The sequence below is a fragment of the Protomyctophum bolini genome (genome assembly GCF_963924005.1).
Source record: "Protomyctophum bolini genome assembly, chromosome: 1".
NCBI lineage: Eukaryota > Metazoa > Chordata > Actinopteri > Myctophiformes > Myctophidae > Protomyctophum > Protomyctophum bolini.
The window spans coordinates 44,457,122-44,475,570 of NC_137862.1; the positions used below are offsets into that span (position 1 = coordinate 44,457,122).

General features: G+C 44.9%; 1 protein-coding gene across 3 annotated transcripts in view; it reads left to right on the plus strand.

Annotated features, from left to right (window-relative positions):
- nfatc3a (nuclear factor of activated T cells 3a) overlaps positions 1-18,449 on the plus strand; it is a 102,688-nt gene that overhangs the window by 21,241 nt on the left and 62,998 nt on the right. For all 3 annotated transcript variants that reach the window (XM_080759340.1, XM_080759341.1, XM_080759342.1), the window contains exons 2-3: positions 5,263-6,439; positions 13,845-14,007. In XM_080759340.1, the coding sequence (XP_080615466.1) occupies positions 5,263-6,439; positions 13,845-14,007 (1,340 nt within the window). The remainder of the gene's footprint in view (positions 1-5,262; positions 6,440-13,844; positions 14,008-18,449) is intronic.

Here is an 18,449-nt window from a genome sequence, read left to right on the forward strand (position 1 = left end):
CATGGAGCATATTTCCATGTCTTTTTTTCAATGATCTCTCTCTCTCTCCCTCCCCTCTCTCTCTCTCCCCTCACTCTCTCCAGTTTCAGTCTGTCAGTCAACGAGGGGATCCACAGTCCACACACAAGGTCTTCTCATTCTGTCTCCCTTCCTCTTGTTCCTATTTCTCTCTGTCCATCTCTCTCTCTGTCCTCTCTTCCTCTCTGTGCAGTCAGTCAGTCAGTCAGTCAGTCAGTCAGTCAGTCAGTCAGTCAGATGCTGTCGTCACAGGATCTGTGCAGCTGGGTCTTGTGACAGGCATACAGAGGGACCAGCGTGGAGCTGAGCTGCTATAAATAAAGAGGCCTGTCTCTGCTGCTGTTGAAGAGGGAAGGGAGGATGCACACACGCATGCGCGTGCGCACACACACACACACACACACACACACACCAAAATAAACACCTGGAGCTTTACTTAAAGCTGTGATTATGTGCAGTTGGTCGTTTAAAGGTAGTGTAAGTGATATTTATTTTTGCTGTGAAGTTATATAACTTAACCTTAAAGGTATAGTAAGTGATATTTTTTGGGTTAAAACAAAAAGTATTTCGTTAAAAGGTTAAATCACTATATTCTGATATAATAATCGTTGCTATAGACTGTTACTGAACAAACACTCTATAGCAATGGGTACTATTACAACATAGAGCTTTTTAACACTTATTTTAACCAAAGAAAACCACTTGCACTACCTTTAAAGTTGAAGTGTTCGTGCAGTAACACGATCTGTCTGAGCTCAGTCTCCAGCTCTTTATTTAACAGAAAATACATTTGCCAATTGCAGGTGCTTCATCAGGAGAGAGCTCCACAACATTTGTCAGCTTTATCAGTTCCAATTCCAATCTTATATATGCTATAAGATATCTTGTATCCTGTGTGAGTTCTTCTGATTAGATACAGTTGGTATCCTGACTGGAAAGTTATTTTCTGTTCACAAAAATATAACCTGAGACTACCTGTTACTAACAAACACTATACTAGTATAACAATTGATTGCTATTGGAATATGGAGCCTATAGTCCAGGTGTATGCCACATATTTGGCTCTGGCCTGACAGCACAAAAAAAAAAACTAAAAAGAAAAAAGAGTTACAGGTAAAGAGTAATGAAAGAAAGTACTGTCATATACAGCAATACAACTTACTTTCACTTAGGCACATCGCTCCCAGTGGAGCATAGGCCACGGTTTTGGGCTGTCCTTTCCGCCTCTCCCCAGCTGATTCCCTGTCTCATCAGCTCCGCCTCAGTGTCCCGCCTCCAGGTGTTCCTATAGGCCGCCCTCTCTTCCGCTTCCCCTGGGGGTTCCAAGTCAGTGCCTGGTGCGTTGTACTAGCCGCCGGTTTCCTCAGGGTGTGGCCAATCCATCCCCACTTTCTCCTTAGGATCTGTTTCTGCACTGGTTCCTGACTCCCTTTCCTCCAGAGTTCTTCACTTCTGATTTTGTTTGGCCACCAGATCTTGAATATGCGCTTCAGACAGCTGTTAATGAATGTCTGGATCCTTTGCAATGTCCTCTTAGTCAACACACCCCCTTTACACACGGGTGTAAGTGTGTAAAGTGTCTTTAAGTTGAATGTGGGAACTGTCTGTGGTTATCAATAACCTGATGAGCAAAAGCTTTGTTTTTGTTAGAGGGTTTGGTTTTGTTTATTGTTGGGTGGTAGGATCCTTCTGATCATTATTCCTATTTGTAGGATTAACCGAAAATACATCAAAACCGAAATGCAGAACAAATAACCGAATTAATCTTGTTCATTTAGGATTGTTGAAAAATCAGGAAGCACTTTTTTTTCCTTATTATTTCTAATATACCAACAAATCAACATGAAAAAGTATTAATAGATTTTTGTACTCGACCAAATCGATTAGTCTGATTAACAACTCAACCATGTGTCGTTGTACAGCGGTGGTCAAAAAAGAAATAAATAATAACAATAATACCATGTATTAATCATAATTGTGGCAAAAGATTGAAAGGATAATGATTGTGAGTCATACATATTAAGAGCATACTGGCTGTTGGAGGAACGTTTGAGGAACAGGGACGTGTTGTGAAAGGATGTCACAAGCCGCATATCCTGTGCAGGCTGCACTCAGTGCACTGTGGTTTGAGCAATGACTTGTATCTATACTTACTATGGTCTCTATGGTCACTTTAGGATTATGGGAAGGACATTATAATATTTGCGGAGCTTCTGGGTGAGACTACTTGCGAGATTTTTTGGACAAAATATGGAGGAGTAATACAAAAAAAATGTTTTACAAAAGTCGGCCTCCTGGTGGCACTATAACAGGCCGTTCTGGAAAATTTGGGGCAGAGGTTCATCGTTGACATCTAGGGAGTGTGTTTGCAAAGTTTGGCATCGACCGGGTTAACTGTGCTGGAGATTAGCTGTACACAGACGGACACACACACACACACACACGGACGGAGTGCAAAAAGCACTCTCCCCATGCCTTCGGCCTGGTGGAGACAACACAACACCAGTCGGGAAAATGGCCGATTACCTAGCAGAGGTGTTGCCGAAAAGATGACAAACCCCCATTATGACTTTTGCTCAGAGAGTGTACAGATATAACCTCTCAGTGTTAGAAATGGATAGATTCACACTGAATATTTTACTGAATACCAAAGATTTTAATATGGCAGGGAGGTCTTAACTAGTACTACTAGTGCAAATTTGCTTTTATAGGGTATAAAATAGCTTTTATAGGGTATCTATCTATAGTCTAGTCAGGGCATTTTTACTACTAGAGCGAGCAATGTATGAAATGGTGTGTGTGTGTGTGTGTGTGTGTGTGTGTGTGTGTGTGTGTGTGTGTGTGTGTGTGTGTGTGTGTGTGTGTGTGTGTGTGTGTGTGTGTGTGTGTGTGCGTGTGCGTGTGCGCACGCACGCGCGCTAGCCCTACTGGGCACTACACTGAGTGCAGCCAGTGGAAGTTTATCAATAACCTCTAATAGAGTGGTGCCAACTCTCAACGTGCACAATGGGCCCTTGTCTATTTAGCTGTGTGTGTGTGTGTGTGTGTGTGTGTGTGTGTGTGTGTGCGCACAATATGTGCGCCCGCGTGTATTCCGGGCCAGGGCCTGTGATGGCTGACCTGCGATATAAATAGTCTGTCAGTGCCGGCTGTGATGACAGGCCGGAGCATGCAACCGTTGTGTGAATTTGTTTCCTGAGTAGCCGCTGTTCGGCGGTTATCCCTCCTGGAACTGTGCCTGTCACACAGCTACACACACACTCACACATGCACGCTCACACAGTCACAGTCACATGGATACAAACATGGATGCATATCGTCGCTGCTAAGCAGATATACCTTGTATCTCCATATTTAACCCATTCTGACCTGAGATCAGATTCATACGAGGTTTCCACTGGACACACACTGGTCTGATTAACCCATTCTGACCTGAGATCAGATTCTAGAAATGTCAGTCGCTCTTCGATTTTTCAAAAATAGCAGACCTACAAGCTCGTATCGCGCCACTCGGTGGCGCGATATGAGCTTGTAGATCTGCTATTTTTCAATAGCTAAAGCATAACATGATGCCAACACCAAAATGGGTGCCCGGTCAGAATGGGTTAAAGAGTTAGAGTAGACAGAACCCAACACCACCTAAGTAACCAATGTAGGCTCCACTGACATGTACTGTATGTAGCATTATAAGCGGAGAGTAATCCTTTGTTTTTGTTGTATTAACTGTATCTACTGTAACTGGCCTACAGTAACTTCAGTGTTTGTGTCAGTAGGCAGAAACCTTGTATGTCCAAAACTGTTACTTTTCAGGAAACTTTCACGTTAGCATTATTTTCAAAAGTAGCAAAAATATCCGATCTGCAAATGTCGCGAGCGAAGCATTGTGCGCTTGTAGTTCGGCAATTTTTTCTGTACGTAACATACGTGAAACTGAAAACATCAAAAAGTTGAATTTAGGAGCAACTTGGACACTCAGGCATGAAGGGAGCATGAGTTAAGTCCGTTGCTCTCCCCAGGTTGGCGGAGGGTGTGTAGAGCCCAGGATCACAGTAGATGATTGGCACAGGGGTGAAAAATGGGTTACAAAATCGTGGGATAAAAAATATATTTAAAAAAAAGTTGAATTAAGGACATACAACTGACAGCGACAAAGTCTTTAAGCATTGGGTACAACAGGCTGTGGGCTACTGTGTATGCTGGTGGTTTAGAGAGTCATTGGTTATCATGACTTAAAAAGTATCCTTGGACATTGGGCTTTATAATAACAGTGACGGCAGACATGAGCGAGCATGGCCTTGAGTAAACCAGGACTTTTAGCATGGGCTACATATTTTGCCTTATATAACAGTTAGTTCCAGCCATCGTGATTGGCCCAGAGGCATTCGGAGCCGTGCTAATAACCCCCATATATATTTTTCACTCTCTGAGTTAAGCACCCGTAAGGGTCCATTTGTGGACCCCCCCCCATGCTCCCCAGACCAGACGTTGAGAAACAGCGAGTACGTATTGCTCTGTGGCGTGTTGTGGACCAGTCCAGCTGCTGGTTAAATTGCCCATAGCAACGGTAACAATGGGGGACTATTATGGTTTGCGGACTGCGGAAAATAACGCAGTCTAGAAAAGTTGACCATATTTGTCAAAAACAGATTTAACGACAGCTCAGTGCTGTTGTATAAAACCAATAAAACACTGGAGGCCGTGTTGTGTTGTGATTATTGGCACGGCTGTGCCGGGGCGACGGCACTCCTCTTCATGTCGTTGCCTTATGCCGCAACGCAGCCGTGCCAATAAGCACCGTAAAGCAGTGTCTCTCCTTTGTTATTGCTTAATGATGTGTAAACAGGGTTACAAGGAGTCAGAAGAAGTACTACAGTGCATATCGTAATAACAGCTGCTAATTGTATTGTATGCTATGAAATGTATAGTATCAAATAATTTTCTATTTGAAGAACTAGAGGCTTGTTGTACAGTTTTATATGTTATACTCAATTATAAATTATAAGTGATTGTTTTCTTTCCTTTTGATTTATTTATCTGTCTGAAGGCAACATGTGATTGTCGTGATTTTGAATTGAGTCTATATTAACCACTTTGAAGCCCTATTCTAAACTTCTTCATATGATCGTCTCTGTGTCAAATTAGCCGATCTACAAGCTCACAACGCATTGCATTGCAACTAAAGACCTCTGAACTCCTGTAACTCATCTCCCCCTGCTTTCCCTTCCTCTCTGTCATGTCCATCAGATCTGGAGCCCGATGACAACACGTCCTTCTACATCCTGAACGTGGGGCAGCCCCAGTCCATGGTGACCAACCACCAGTCCATGGGCCTGACCCGCCATGGCATGCAAACCCAGTCCCAGGTCATCAGCGCGTCTCCGCGCATGCAGCCCCACAAACCCGGGGCCTGCGACCCGCCAGGCTACGGGACGCAGCACCAGGGCTCCAGGTACTGCTCGTCTCCACTCCTCCCCACCTCCGTTCCCGCCGGGCCGCCCAAGGCCTTCGAGTGCCCCAGCATCCAGATCACCTCCATCTCTCCCAGCTGCCAGCAGGAGATGGACGCCAGCGATGAGCTGCGGGCCAACGGCCCCGACAGAGACTACCACCACGGGGACCGGCCCCTGTCCAGGGACCACCTGTACCTGCCTCTGGACCACTCGTACCGGGACTCCTCGCTCAGCCCCAGCCCCTGCAGCAGCCTGTCCTCCAGGAGCTGGTTCTCCGACGCCTCCTCCTGCGAGTCCTTCTCCCACGTCTACGATGACGTGGACTCGGAGCTGAACGAGGCGGCCGCCCGCTTCACCCTGGGCTCCCCGCTCACCTCCCCGGCCTGCCCCTCCCCGCAGGCGGGCGGCGGCTGCGGGGGAGGGGTGACCCTGGAGGAGCAGACCCACTGGCAGCACCACCACCCGGCCTTCGTCCACTCCCACTCCCTCACCCTGTCCCCCCGCCACTCGCCCTGCCACTCGCCGCGCACCAGCGTCACGGACGAGAACTGGCTGAGCCCGCGGCCGCCCTCGCGGCCCTCCTCGCGGCCCACCTCGCCCTGCGGCAAGAGGCGCCACTCCAGTGCCGACATCTGCTTCCCGGGGTCGGTGTCTCCGCACCACTCCCCCACGCCCACCCCGGGTCCCTCGCCGAGGGGCAGCGTGACGGAGGACACCTGGGCGGGCAGCCCCTCCGTGTCGCCCTTCCAGTGCTGCCCCTCCGAGGCCGACATCCCCTCCAAGACCAGGAAGACTTCCCAGGACAGGACGGCATCGGTGCAGCCCGGGAAGGGGGACATGGTGCTGGACGAGCCGGGCAGCATGTCCCCTCATCTGGACTCACCAAAGGACGGCCCCGGAGAGCAGTTCCTCTCTGTCCCCTCCCACTTCACCTGGAACAAACCCAAGCCTGGCCACACGCCCATATTCAGGTAAAACACTTAAGTCTTAACACTTACATCTAGAACAATAAGGATATAAAAGGTGCATGGAGTGATTTTGTTTTGTTAAAAATGTGTTTCTTGCAACAAAACGTTTTTTTTCCCCCCAAACAAATATCATTCATTAACCACTGAAGCATTTTATACTTTGTCATGCGAGGAACAGGGTCAGGTTAAACAGTACGCTGGTGTGGAGGTTTTCAAAAGACTTGTTTTATCTGCGTTTCTGTCAGTTATCAAAGGCATGAACAATGCCTGCAGAGATAGAAAGGCATGGGCCATCGTCATAGATAGCGCTAGCGGAGCATCCAAGCAGGTCAAGGCTAACCCAGCAGACATCCTTGGAACTTGGAAGTGTTGGAAGTGTTCGTAAAGTTCAAAAAGTATTTTGACATGGCAAGTAAACACTCCTGAAGGCAGCTTGTATCAAAGAGCAGACACGCTATATCTACGTAACTAATAGCTTTATTGACCCAGTTATGAGTTCAGTAAGGAGGGAACTTTGAGCCTCGTGCGGCTACATCGTCAATCCTCTAAATTCTTCTACTCTGCATACAATTTTGGTGCACACAACTAATACGTATAGGCATAACCCCCCGACCCCTAAACCTAACCTCTAATGACATTTTGTTTGTTTGTTTGTTTCAAACTACCATTGCTCTTGTGAGGAGCAGGACAATTGTTCTCGACAATGTGTATCCTATGGCACATCATCTGGGGGCATTTGGCCCTCACAAGTATACAGTATTAATACAGTGTACTATGCAATACACACACACACACACACACACACACACACACGAAGGGGTCTCTGGGTGACACAGTATTGAGCAGAGGATACAGGCCATGCTTCTCTCCAATGTGTGCAGCAGATGAAGGCATGGCCTTGTTAGTGTGCACTGGCCCCTAGCGCTATAAATCAGCACAGGGCACATATGGCTGACACACACACACACATGCGCGCACACACACACGCACACACACACACACACACACACACACACACACACACACACACACGCACAGACACACACGTGTCAATGGCAAAATAAACATTTAACATGTATGAAGAGCTATATTCAGTGCGCTGAGTGTAACTCAGGCTTTAGTGATAGGGTTAAAAAATGGCAAAAAGGGTTGGAGTGGAGGCAAACAAAACAGTGGTATGGTGGCACAAATCCTTTTTAGATGGGGTCTGCGGCCAAATTTGGGGTTCCTTGACACGAAACTTTGGGGAACTATTGGTCTAGGACTCTCAAAAATGGGGATCAATCAAACATCTGGCATGACTCAGGCTCTAAATGCTTAATAGCCAGCTAATTTATAACCAGGTAGCCGAACACCATCCCCAAACAAATAATAGTTTGGCCTTAATACTGCTTAGCAACACAATTTAGTTCCCGTAAATTAAAATGGAACTACCGGAGGCTTGGAATAGCGTAGGGTCCAGTAATGTTCCCACCATTATAGAAACAAGGCCTCCCTCTGTCCACCTGGCTTACCAGAAGTGGTGGAAAGGGGGGGGGGGGGGTGTTGCAGTGTTGGGAAGTAGAAGTTGGTTACGGGTGGGTTGTGACCGAAGCAGGACCCCACCACACACACACACACACACACACACACACACACACACACACACAGTACAGTGACGGACATCCGAGAAAGGTTGCGCTATTTCAGGCCACAGGTCGCCACGTTGCCACCAAACCCGCCACCCCCTCCTCACTCCACCACACGGCTCACGTTTCCTCTGACCTGCCCCTCCTGTCCCTGCACTGGTTACCGTGGCAGCCACGCCACGCAGCGCTTCCTGGGTCAGGGCTTATTATGTCACTGGTTCTCAAAGTGGAGCCCAGGGACCCTATAGGGTTCCGAGAGGGGGTTCCAGGCGGTCCCCTGCAAAAAAGTGTTAATATAGTGTTCTATAAAAAACTGTTTTATCACTTTTTACCCTATTTTATGCTTGGGCTGTTCAAAAATACCACATCTACAAGCTCAACGTGGTGCTTTGTGAGCTTGTAGATCTGATATTTTTTGAAGGTCTTTGGAAAATCTTGAAAGATTATGAAAGATGTAGAATCATTTGAACATGCTGGAATGGGATACTACCGTTAAGTATGTTTTAATTTACACTATACTGATGTATGTATATTTAGTCGGTCCCTATTGGGGACATTTTGCAACATTAGCAACATTTTATAAACGTTTTCAAGAATAGCACATTGTGAACTTTTTTTTTTGTTGAGAGAATCTTTCTCTAGTTTTGAGAAACAGTCATTGTGGGAGTTATACGGTACTACGTTTAGTTTTTTACCCAGATCATATAGATGTATTCTAAGCTGGATGTCAAGCAAAAGATATGTTTAATAAATTATATATATAAAAAAAATGAAAAGAGCAACAACAAAACAAGTTCAGTGATGGGAGGTTTCCCATGCTAAGTGCACTACACTGGCTACAGCCCAAAGAGACTGGCCTTTATTTAACCAGCAGATACAACTAAATGTGTCATCTTCCTAACCTACCTTTATAAATGTATTCGAAGCCACAAAGCTGCGTTCAGCAGCAACAGGAAAAAAAAAGGGGGGGGGGGGGAACACACGTTTCTCTCCTACTCCAGAAATCAGTCTCTCCTCTTGTTATGGTTACGTGGTTCTCAAGCAGACCTTGTATGAACTGAAGTGGCTCACACTGCAAGCGTCAGAGTGACTGATGGGGAGGGGGGAGGGGGGGTCTCGGTAGCCAGCCACTGATGGAGACTTGGAAAGGGACGATTTGAACTTTCTTTCTTTCATTCTTTCTTTCTTTCTTAAATTTTTTCTTTCTTCTTCTTCTTCTTCTTCTTGTACAGATGTACAGATAGCAAAAAAAACATGGCATGGTGCATAAGGCTGACCTTATTGTACACCGTGATGTAAGGATTGTAAGCAACGCAGCTGCAGCTAATCAAATGTATAATGGGTGTGTTAAGGGTGACTTATACTTAGTTATGTGCAGGTGTGATGCACAACCAACCAAGTACTGTATAAATCAGGCATTCTATGTGCGTGTGTGTCTACCGGTATATGCATTGTGACAATAGTGTTGACTATTGGCTATGCTTGCACATTGTACACCCATGGCTCTAGGCACATCTTAAACCTAACTGCCAATATTAATTTAATTAGCTGCCGCTTCATTGCTTACTAAACTGGCATGTTTTTAATCTGCTGTTGTTTTTGGAAAAACAAACTACAAAAAGATTTAATTTTTCATGCCCCTCGAAGACTTGTCTTACTTTGGCCTACGATGGTGTCCCGCAGTGAAAACGGCCAATCTACAACTCACAATATATCTAATTGAGAGCTTATAGATTATTTATTTTTTAGCCAAACATTAGCCAAAAATAGCCGATATACAAGCTCACAACGCAAACATTGTTATTTCTTTACACCAAGATTTGGTGTAGACAGAACAAAAGCGGTCCAAGTAAAGGGACAACTGGGGTCCAGTTCAGGTAAGTCTAGAGGGTTTGAGTGGTAGCGTTGTGAACGATGCTGCCACCTCATAGCGTTGTGAACGATGCTGCCACCACATAGCGTTGTGAACGATGCTGCCACCTCATAGCGTTGTGAACGATGCTGCCACCACATAGCGTTGTGAACGATGCTGCCACCACATAGCGTTGTGAACGATGCTGCCACCACATAGCGTTGTGAACGATGCTGCCACCACATAGCGTTGTGAACGATGCTGCCACCACATAGCGTTGTGAACGATGCTGCCACCTCATAGCATTGTGATTTGTGAATGAAGGCACTGAGTGGTTTAAAATGCTGCCACCACATAGCGTTGTGAACGATGCTGCCACCACATAGCGTTGTGAACGAAGGCACTGAGTGGTTTCAAATGCTGCCACCGCATAGCGTTGTGAACGAAGGCACTGTAGAGTTGCAATGCACTCCCTTCCCAGACCCCTTGTTAGGATGTTTAGACATTTATTGTAATTTAAAGATCTCTGTATCTCTCTTGTATTTGTGCAACATACGATATATATCGTATTGTGGCCTCTGTATCGTGATACATATCTATCGTGAGATTGCAAGCAATATCCACCACCAGTGTTGGAGGTGAGGTGAAAACCACAGCATCAACACAGACAGGAGGTTTGTCTCCTGGCCTGTGAGACAGCAGCACATACAGTACTGCCAACGGCCTCCAGGGATGTGTCATATCTGAGTCATGACATGCACGCACACACCTGGCTGCACATCTGTGCAAATATCTGTTGTGCTTGTGCCTTGTACACACACACACACACACACACACACACACACACACACACACACACACACACACACACACACGCATACGCGCACGCACAGAGTTTCATTTCTCCTCATGCATTCTGCTGTGCTGATAAAAAGCAGGGTCCTCTCTAAGTGTTAGCAAACACCTGGATGACACACATAGTGTAGTGCTTGTGCTACCCTACACAACACCACCCCACACACAGTGTGTGGTGCTACCCAACACAACGACACTCGGCTCCAGCTCATGAATAATGCAGCAGTACAGTGTACTGTATCTTGCATTACAGTGCATTTAGTAGGTCCGTGTGTTACTTTAAATGGAGCTATTTGTTAACTAGGCTAAATCAAACCAAACCTAGTAGTAGTAGTTCTCTCACTCAGTACAGCTGATCATTAGTAAAAGGCACATATCGTCGCTGTGCGATGCAAACCTTGTGTGTTCAAAACCTGTTACTTTTCAGGAAACGACAACCTGAGCTCCGATGAATCCAATGTAGTTAATATTTAGTCACAAGCTCTTGTTAATGCTCTTGTAGACTAGAGAAACATTGGGAGCTTGAATATTGGCTATTTTCACTACTTTTGCGTTGTTGTTGTTACAGTTTGCAGATTGTACAGAGGTATGCTTTAAAAGATTGTTAAAAGGATAACACAGAAACAAAGCCCTAGGGACTTGTTTCCATTGTGGTCATGTATCATTGTCATAATAATAACGCACAGGTTTCTGCCTTGCGTAGTGTAGTGTATCTTCTTGTTGCATTGTTACTGGAGATACTATTCCTACGACACTGCTGTAGGGCCCCATACGCATGCAATGTACATTGTTTTTGGGAATGACTATTTTGTGTCAAGTTTGGTGCGGTTTGGAGAAGCAGTGTGCCTGTGCCTGGCCCTCAAACGCCCCTGATTTGGCCCTTGGGAGCCACACATTGACCCTGATGTGGCTATTCTGATGGCAGACCCCTGGACAGTGTTTGGTGCGGATCGGAATAACGGTGCGCCTCGCAAATCTGGATGTTATGTTTTGTGACCCACCTATATCCGCCCATAGTCTAAGCCAGTGGTTCTCAAACCTTTTAATTTCAAGGACCTCTGTAACTCCATAAAATGGAATGGGTCCATTTGGTTCCATTTGTACCAACTGGTAGTGGCTAAACACTCCAACAGAGCAGAGAAACAGTTTCTCTTTGGAGAGGTACTGCAGTGTTTTATTTTGGAGTGCAGCTGTTCAAATATGATTGTGGAGTCGACTACACAGATAAAAAAAGAAGAAGGAAAAACACACAACACTGGCACGTGCGTGCGCGAGGCGAGTACAGGCTTACACACACACACACACACACACACATGCACGCTAGGGCATTCACTTCTAGTCATTTTTACTAGTTGACTAGTTGTTTAACTACCTATTATGTTCTTTTTGGAAATAAATATTTGTACATTTAAAAACTGTGTACATTGATGACTATAACTAGTAGTCAACTAGTACCAACAAGGTCGACTAGTTGCTTAATGCCCTAACACACACACACGCACGCACGCAAGCACACACACACACACACGCACACACACACACACACACGCGCACACACACACACACACACACACACACACACACACACACACACACACACACACACACACACACACACACACACATATCCACTCAATGATCAATCAACACTTCATGCAGTGCAGCCAGTCACTCGGCCCTCATAGTGACCAGATGAAGCAGAGTTTCATGGTAGAAAAGTCCCTCTTGAAAATGATTCACCCGATAAATCTTAACATGACCTATATTACAAGTGTTACAGTCCCAGAGGAAGGTTAATGTATGTGGGCATTCCCATGACGCACTGTCTGCTGAGACCACTGGCTTTGCCACACACATGCAAGACCCTCCTTTTTTTATAAAAGGTTACTACTGCCTATTTTCACTTTTCAAATCTCCTCGCTGGCAGGTAGAAGCGTTAATACTTTTCATTGGTTCAATTGTTTGCTAGTTTTGTGTGACACTGTAGTATGGCATTAATTTAGAGATAGATATTATATTGAGTTATTATGAGGTTTCTGCGGATAAGTTGGATCACTAATTTCATTCAATTAGGAGAGAGAACATCAGCTTAAATGTTAGCGTTTAAAGAGACAGGGAGACCAATGTTACTGAACAAACACTCCATAGCGATATTTACTATCAGAATAAATTATAGATCAATGTAACACTTAATACATTAATATCACTTTCAACTGCTCCAGTGAGAATTAGCGTTATTGAAAAACATGAAAGTTTTACTGTTCTTTTTCTATAATGATCTAAAAAATGATCACAAAAGTGTTGTCTAACCATTTTGTACTCACCTTCGCTCTCCGCACAATTTCTGCTCATAATGGGCGGAGACTAATTATTTCCGTCTGCTAGTTCCATGACTGTTCTTTGTAGCCCCAGGCTTTATTTTACTCTGTTTTTCTTGCTTGTCTGACGCATGCTTGATGATGTCAACAAGTGTGTTGATCAACACTTCATTTGAGCCGTGGACCATTATTTGATGAGATTTACCTCTCTCACCCAAAACTTAGATATATTTTGACCACAATTCCAGGCTGTATTGATGCTGGTACCATAACCAAAATAACAATTCTTCTACATTCTCTAATTGTGTAGACTTCTTGTAATGAAGTAATGCAGATGCATGTTTGACAATAATTTAACTCTCGAGAGCGTATCATGAAACAAAATGAAACCCTTCCAGGTCCATTTGGTTACCAACTTTCCATCATTTAGCTGCTGACCACCTGGAACCCCCTCAAGGACCCCTGGTGGTCCCTGCACCACTGGTTGAAAACCACTGCTTTATGGAGTTGTGTATGTTTTGTAGCTGTCAGTGTGAACACAGCATACTTAGGATCTTCACAGCTACTGATTACCACACGCACAATCATTTACACTGACAGAGTTCATTCAAACTTGTGAGTTACTGTATATTTTAGTGGCATTGTTATTGTGTAAAATGTCACAGTCAACGTGTGTGTGTGTGTGTGTGTGTGTGTGTGTGTGTGTGTGTGTGTGTGTGTGTGTGTGTGTGTGTGTGCGCGTGTGTTCCCTCCAGGACATCGTCACTGCCCCCCTTAGACTGGCCGCTACCCAGCCAGTTTGGCCAGTATGAGCTAAAGATCGAGGTGCACCCCAAGGCTCACCATCGGGCCCACTACGAGACGGAGGGCAGCCGAGGAGCTGTGAAGGCATCGTCTGGTGGCCATCCCATCGTCAAGGTAACGACCTTAATGATGAAGCTTTAGCTCTGTGGGTCTTCCTCCTCCTCCTCCTTTTTTTTCCTTTTTTTCGTTTCACACTAAACCCAAGCGTTTAGGTTCTAAACATTTATTTGTAACACTTTTTAAACGTGTCACGGTGTTTAAATTATAAACAGAAGAACATGTCTAAATGCCATGAATGCCATGACGAATGCCATGATTGCATAACTAAATTCAGGACATGTGCGCTGTGCGGTGCAGTGAATGTAGACAGACACTAGTGCTGTCCGCCTCGGCAGGTTCTGTGTCCTGTCGCTGGGTCGGCGGCAGGTTTCAACGGCTGGCTGGCATCGCTGTTGCCAGCCAGGGTGTTCTTGCTGGTGGTGGTTTCATTGTGAACAAGTAGCCTAAGCAGAGTACAGTACTATACTGTATGCATACCCTACCTGGCAGGTGAAAACAAGCCACCAGATTAGCAGTTGAATGCCTGATCTGCATGTGTACAAGCGGACAGGCATGTGTACAACCGTTGTATCGTTAACCACTGCAAGCATAACTGGCTCTGTGTTTACATCTTGTGACGCCCGCTGAGATGTGAGTTACTGTATATTTTGTGATCACGTGAGGTGCTGCATTGTACGGCAAGCCCAATACTCTTAATATACTCATATAGTGTATGACCCACCATTATTTTAAACCAATTAAGGCCTGACATCGAAATTAAAAAAAGATCCTCTAAATCATGACAGTTTTCTGAAATACCAATGTTTCAGTGGTGCTCAGTATTTCATGTCAAGAACCCCAACAATTATCTGTATTCGGCCCATCTGAAAATATGTAGTTCCAGGAACTTAAAGTTTTCTTCAAGATTTTAATACCGCTGTAGTGTGAGCCCAGCTTTAGAAATTGCTTATTCCAGATAAAGTTAAATAAAGAATATAAAAAAAAGGAAATTTGCTTTGCCCAAATATGTGACAACTAGTGCTTTACTAGGCCGCTTAAAACCTTGATAGTTTACCCCGACTTCCTTTGTAAACAAACGGTGCAGGGACCGATGTCATAAGGTAAGCTTATAATCCACCATAGGGAAGGATCAGATTACCAGAGATGTTGTGTTAACGAAGCTGCTTGTTAACACGATGCTCACCTTGCACACTGCGGTGTCCGCAGCACCCAGCTGCACCCATCACATTAATGACATAACCGCAGCCCTCACCTTGGCAACCACGGACCGGTCAACGGTGCATCGGGTCTTGACCAGAAGTTGACCTGAACCACCACCTAACACAATGGTGTCAGTGGTTTTATGGCAACGCTTGCCTGATTGACAGGCTACTATTTATGTTTAGGACAGTGGTTCTCAAACCTTTGCATGTCAAGGACCCCCAAATTGACGTGTATTTGGCCACGGACACCCATTTGAAAAGGTTTTGCCACCGACCCCCAGAAGAGAAGATTTAATACAAAATAAAAGATAAAAATTATTCAAAAATGTTCCAACATTTTTGATGTTTTTCAAAATCTTGGAAAGCATGTGGATCTGCCATTTTTGAATAGCCAACGTACCTCTTCCACCACACACAGTAGGTCAAGCTTCAGTCAGACTGGAGGTTGTGTCACCGTAGCTTGGTCATCTCCTGTGTCACCTGATAGCAGCAGCTGAAGTGAGGCCTGGTGAGCCAGGCAGCAGCCAGTGCTGCTGTACTGTTCACCATGCCCGGGAGTCCGGCCAAGTGAATATTTCATGGCTTTTTAGCGGCTACAGTTACACGGTTCCTTTGTAAAAATGATGGAAGGAGGCCTTCATCTTCACTGTGCGGTAGATGGACATTGATGTGAGGTGACAGCCAATAATGGCGGATCTTAGAATCAACATTGATTGATCATCATGAACAATGGAGGCCACGTCCGGTCTGCAAGCATATATACACTTCACTGCACTGGTGTGATGCACTTGTTTTTAGTACTTTTTTTGTTTGTTAGTTTTTCATATTTTCCTCCAGTTTATTTGTAATTGTTTCCTGTTGCTGTTAACTCAAACTTGTTGGTCTGGAGACGGTGTAGAACCAGTGATTTCCAGATTTTATACTATATACTGTGTGTGTATATATATTGAAAATATCAATATCTTTCAAAATTGTGCTGTGAGCTTGGATAAAGCAATGGATAAAGCAAATCGAAAGTAAGAATAAACTACAATAAAACAGATGCAAATCCAATAATACAGTTTCAGTGCAGCAGAAGAATGTAACAGGAGATCAACTGCCTGAATCATGCTTATAGTTAGATGCCGTGTTGCCAGAGGTGGACAGAGTACTCGACCCCAGTAGGCCTACTTGAGTACAAATACGACCTGTTCAGATTTACTACTTTTACAAGTAAAAGTAGCTGCTCAGGCAAAATGTGCATTCAGGCCTGGACTGGCCACTTGACATACAGTATATGGCATATGCCCGGTGGGCCGCCCGATGAATGGGCCGCTCTATTCATTCATTCTCTGCACATGGAGGGATGTTTTTCAGTATAAATGGGGTTGGTAACTTGGTATTAGGGCTTGATTGTTCGTGTGAGCCTATCTGCGTGCCGGTTGTGGTGTGCCGGTCTGTGCCAAATGTCAGGGCTGAACGCACACATGCATGCATGCATGCATGCATGCACGCACGCACGCACGCACGCACGCACGCACGCACACACACACACACACACACACACACACACACTCAATTATTTGTCAGTGCAAAGTAATACTTCAAAAAATAATAATAATAATTGTAAAGACAAAAACAAACATATTTGGCAATGGTCTTTAACTTGAGCACTTAATTTGTGTGAGTTTTCAAATGCTCTGAAATGACCCCACACAAATCACGATTGCATGGGTATCCAGCGTTGCATGCACAGAAACATGTCAAGCGTGCCCAGTTTCCCTTGTTCACAGCCTGCTGCCAGAGGGCGAGTTTCGTTCGAAATATGTGCAGTTTGTCGGTCCTGGAAGCAGATTATCATTTCTTATTTTTTTCTGTGATTTTGTAGCTTAATTCCAACGCTTTTCCAGAAACCTCTGTGGTACTGCATATCAGGTCACTTGCCTGCTTCGCTGTGTCTTTCTCATTTTAACTTCATTCAAACTCACGAAAAAGTCTTTGTAGCGAGCTGATCATGGTTGAAGGTGACGCTTCAGCTTACTGGGATCCATGGCGCTGTTTGCAAGCTTGTCTCCACAAATGATGCGCGTGCAGTGGAATCGGATTAGGCACATAGGTTGGGAAACATTAGCTTGTTTTGTCTTCCAATTTCTCCATCTCCATCCACTATGGTTTTACACAGTATGATTCATTTGTCCTACATTGTCCTGGGCTGTATGAAGGTCTAACTATCCATTATTGATTATAATGAAGCACATCATAAGAGCTTGTGCTCTTATAAGCCGGATGTTTAGGGGGGAAAAATGAGGAAAATAAATCCTTTCCTTAATACGAACATGTAAGCACTTCACCATGCTAGTCTGCCTCCAATAATATTCTCACAAAGCCACTTCCATGCCAGGGACACAAGCTCAAAACACTCAGAACAGCTGGCTCTAATAAGTTACCATAATGGTATAATATGACCATTGTTGTGTTTTATATAGCACAACGAATGGGCCGCTCCATTCATGGAGGGATGTTTTTCAGTATAAAAGTGGTGTTATTAGGGCTTGTTTGTTTGTGTGAGCCTCAACAGCGAGGCGGTAGATTATCTTATCTGCGTACCGGTTGTGGGTCGCCGGTCTGTACTCTGTACCAAATGGCAGGGCCGAATGTTTTACCCAGTCCAGCCCTCATGAGTACATTTCTTATATTCTGATATTCCACATCAACGAATTGCTGTAGTTTTTTCACAATTATTTTACAGGACCGTGTAACTCTTGTTTCAGAGTAAGTAACTCTGAAACCACCTGCACTTCATGCACTGGTGTGCTTGCGTGTAAAACTACATTATACATCTTAGTATAACAGGAATATACTTTCCTTTTTTGATACAATACAGATAAAGATAAGAATGGATAGCGCTGATTGTTCCCTCTTAACAACAGTCTGAACACAGAGTGAGAGTGGCTGGTGACCGAGCGGAGGGGAAGCCAAAGATACGGCTAGTGTGAGAGAGCAGAAGTGGGGAAGAAACAAAAATCACACTTGTGTGAAGTGAGGGTCGCCCAGTGTGGCTGTCACATGACGTCACATGCTGACTAGAACTGCCTATACAGCAGGGATATTCAACTGGCGGCCCGTGGGCCAAATGCGGCCCACGGAGCGCCCCCCCTAGGAACAATTTCAGTGTGTGTGTGTGTGTGTGTGTGTGTGTGTGTGTGTGTGTGTGTGTGTGTGTGTGTGTGTGTGTGTGTGTTTTAGCTGGTGCTCGTTGACGCTCGTCAGTTAATGTCAAGGCAATTATGTTTATGCACTGTCAAATAGGTCTAT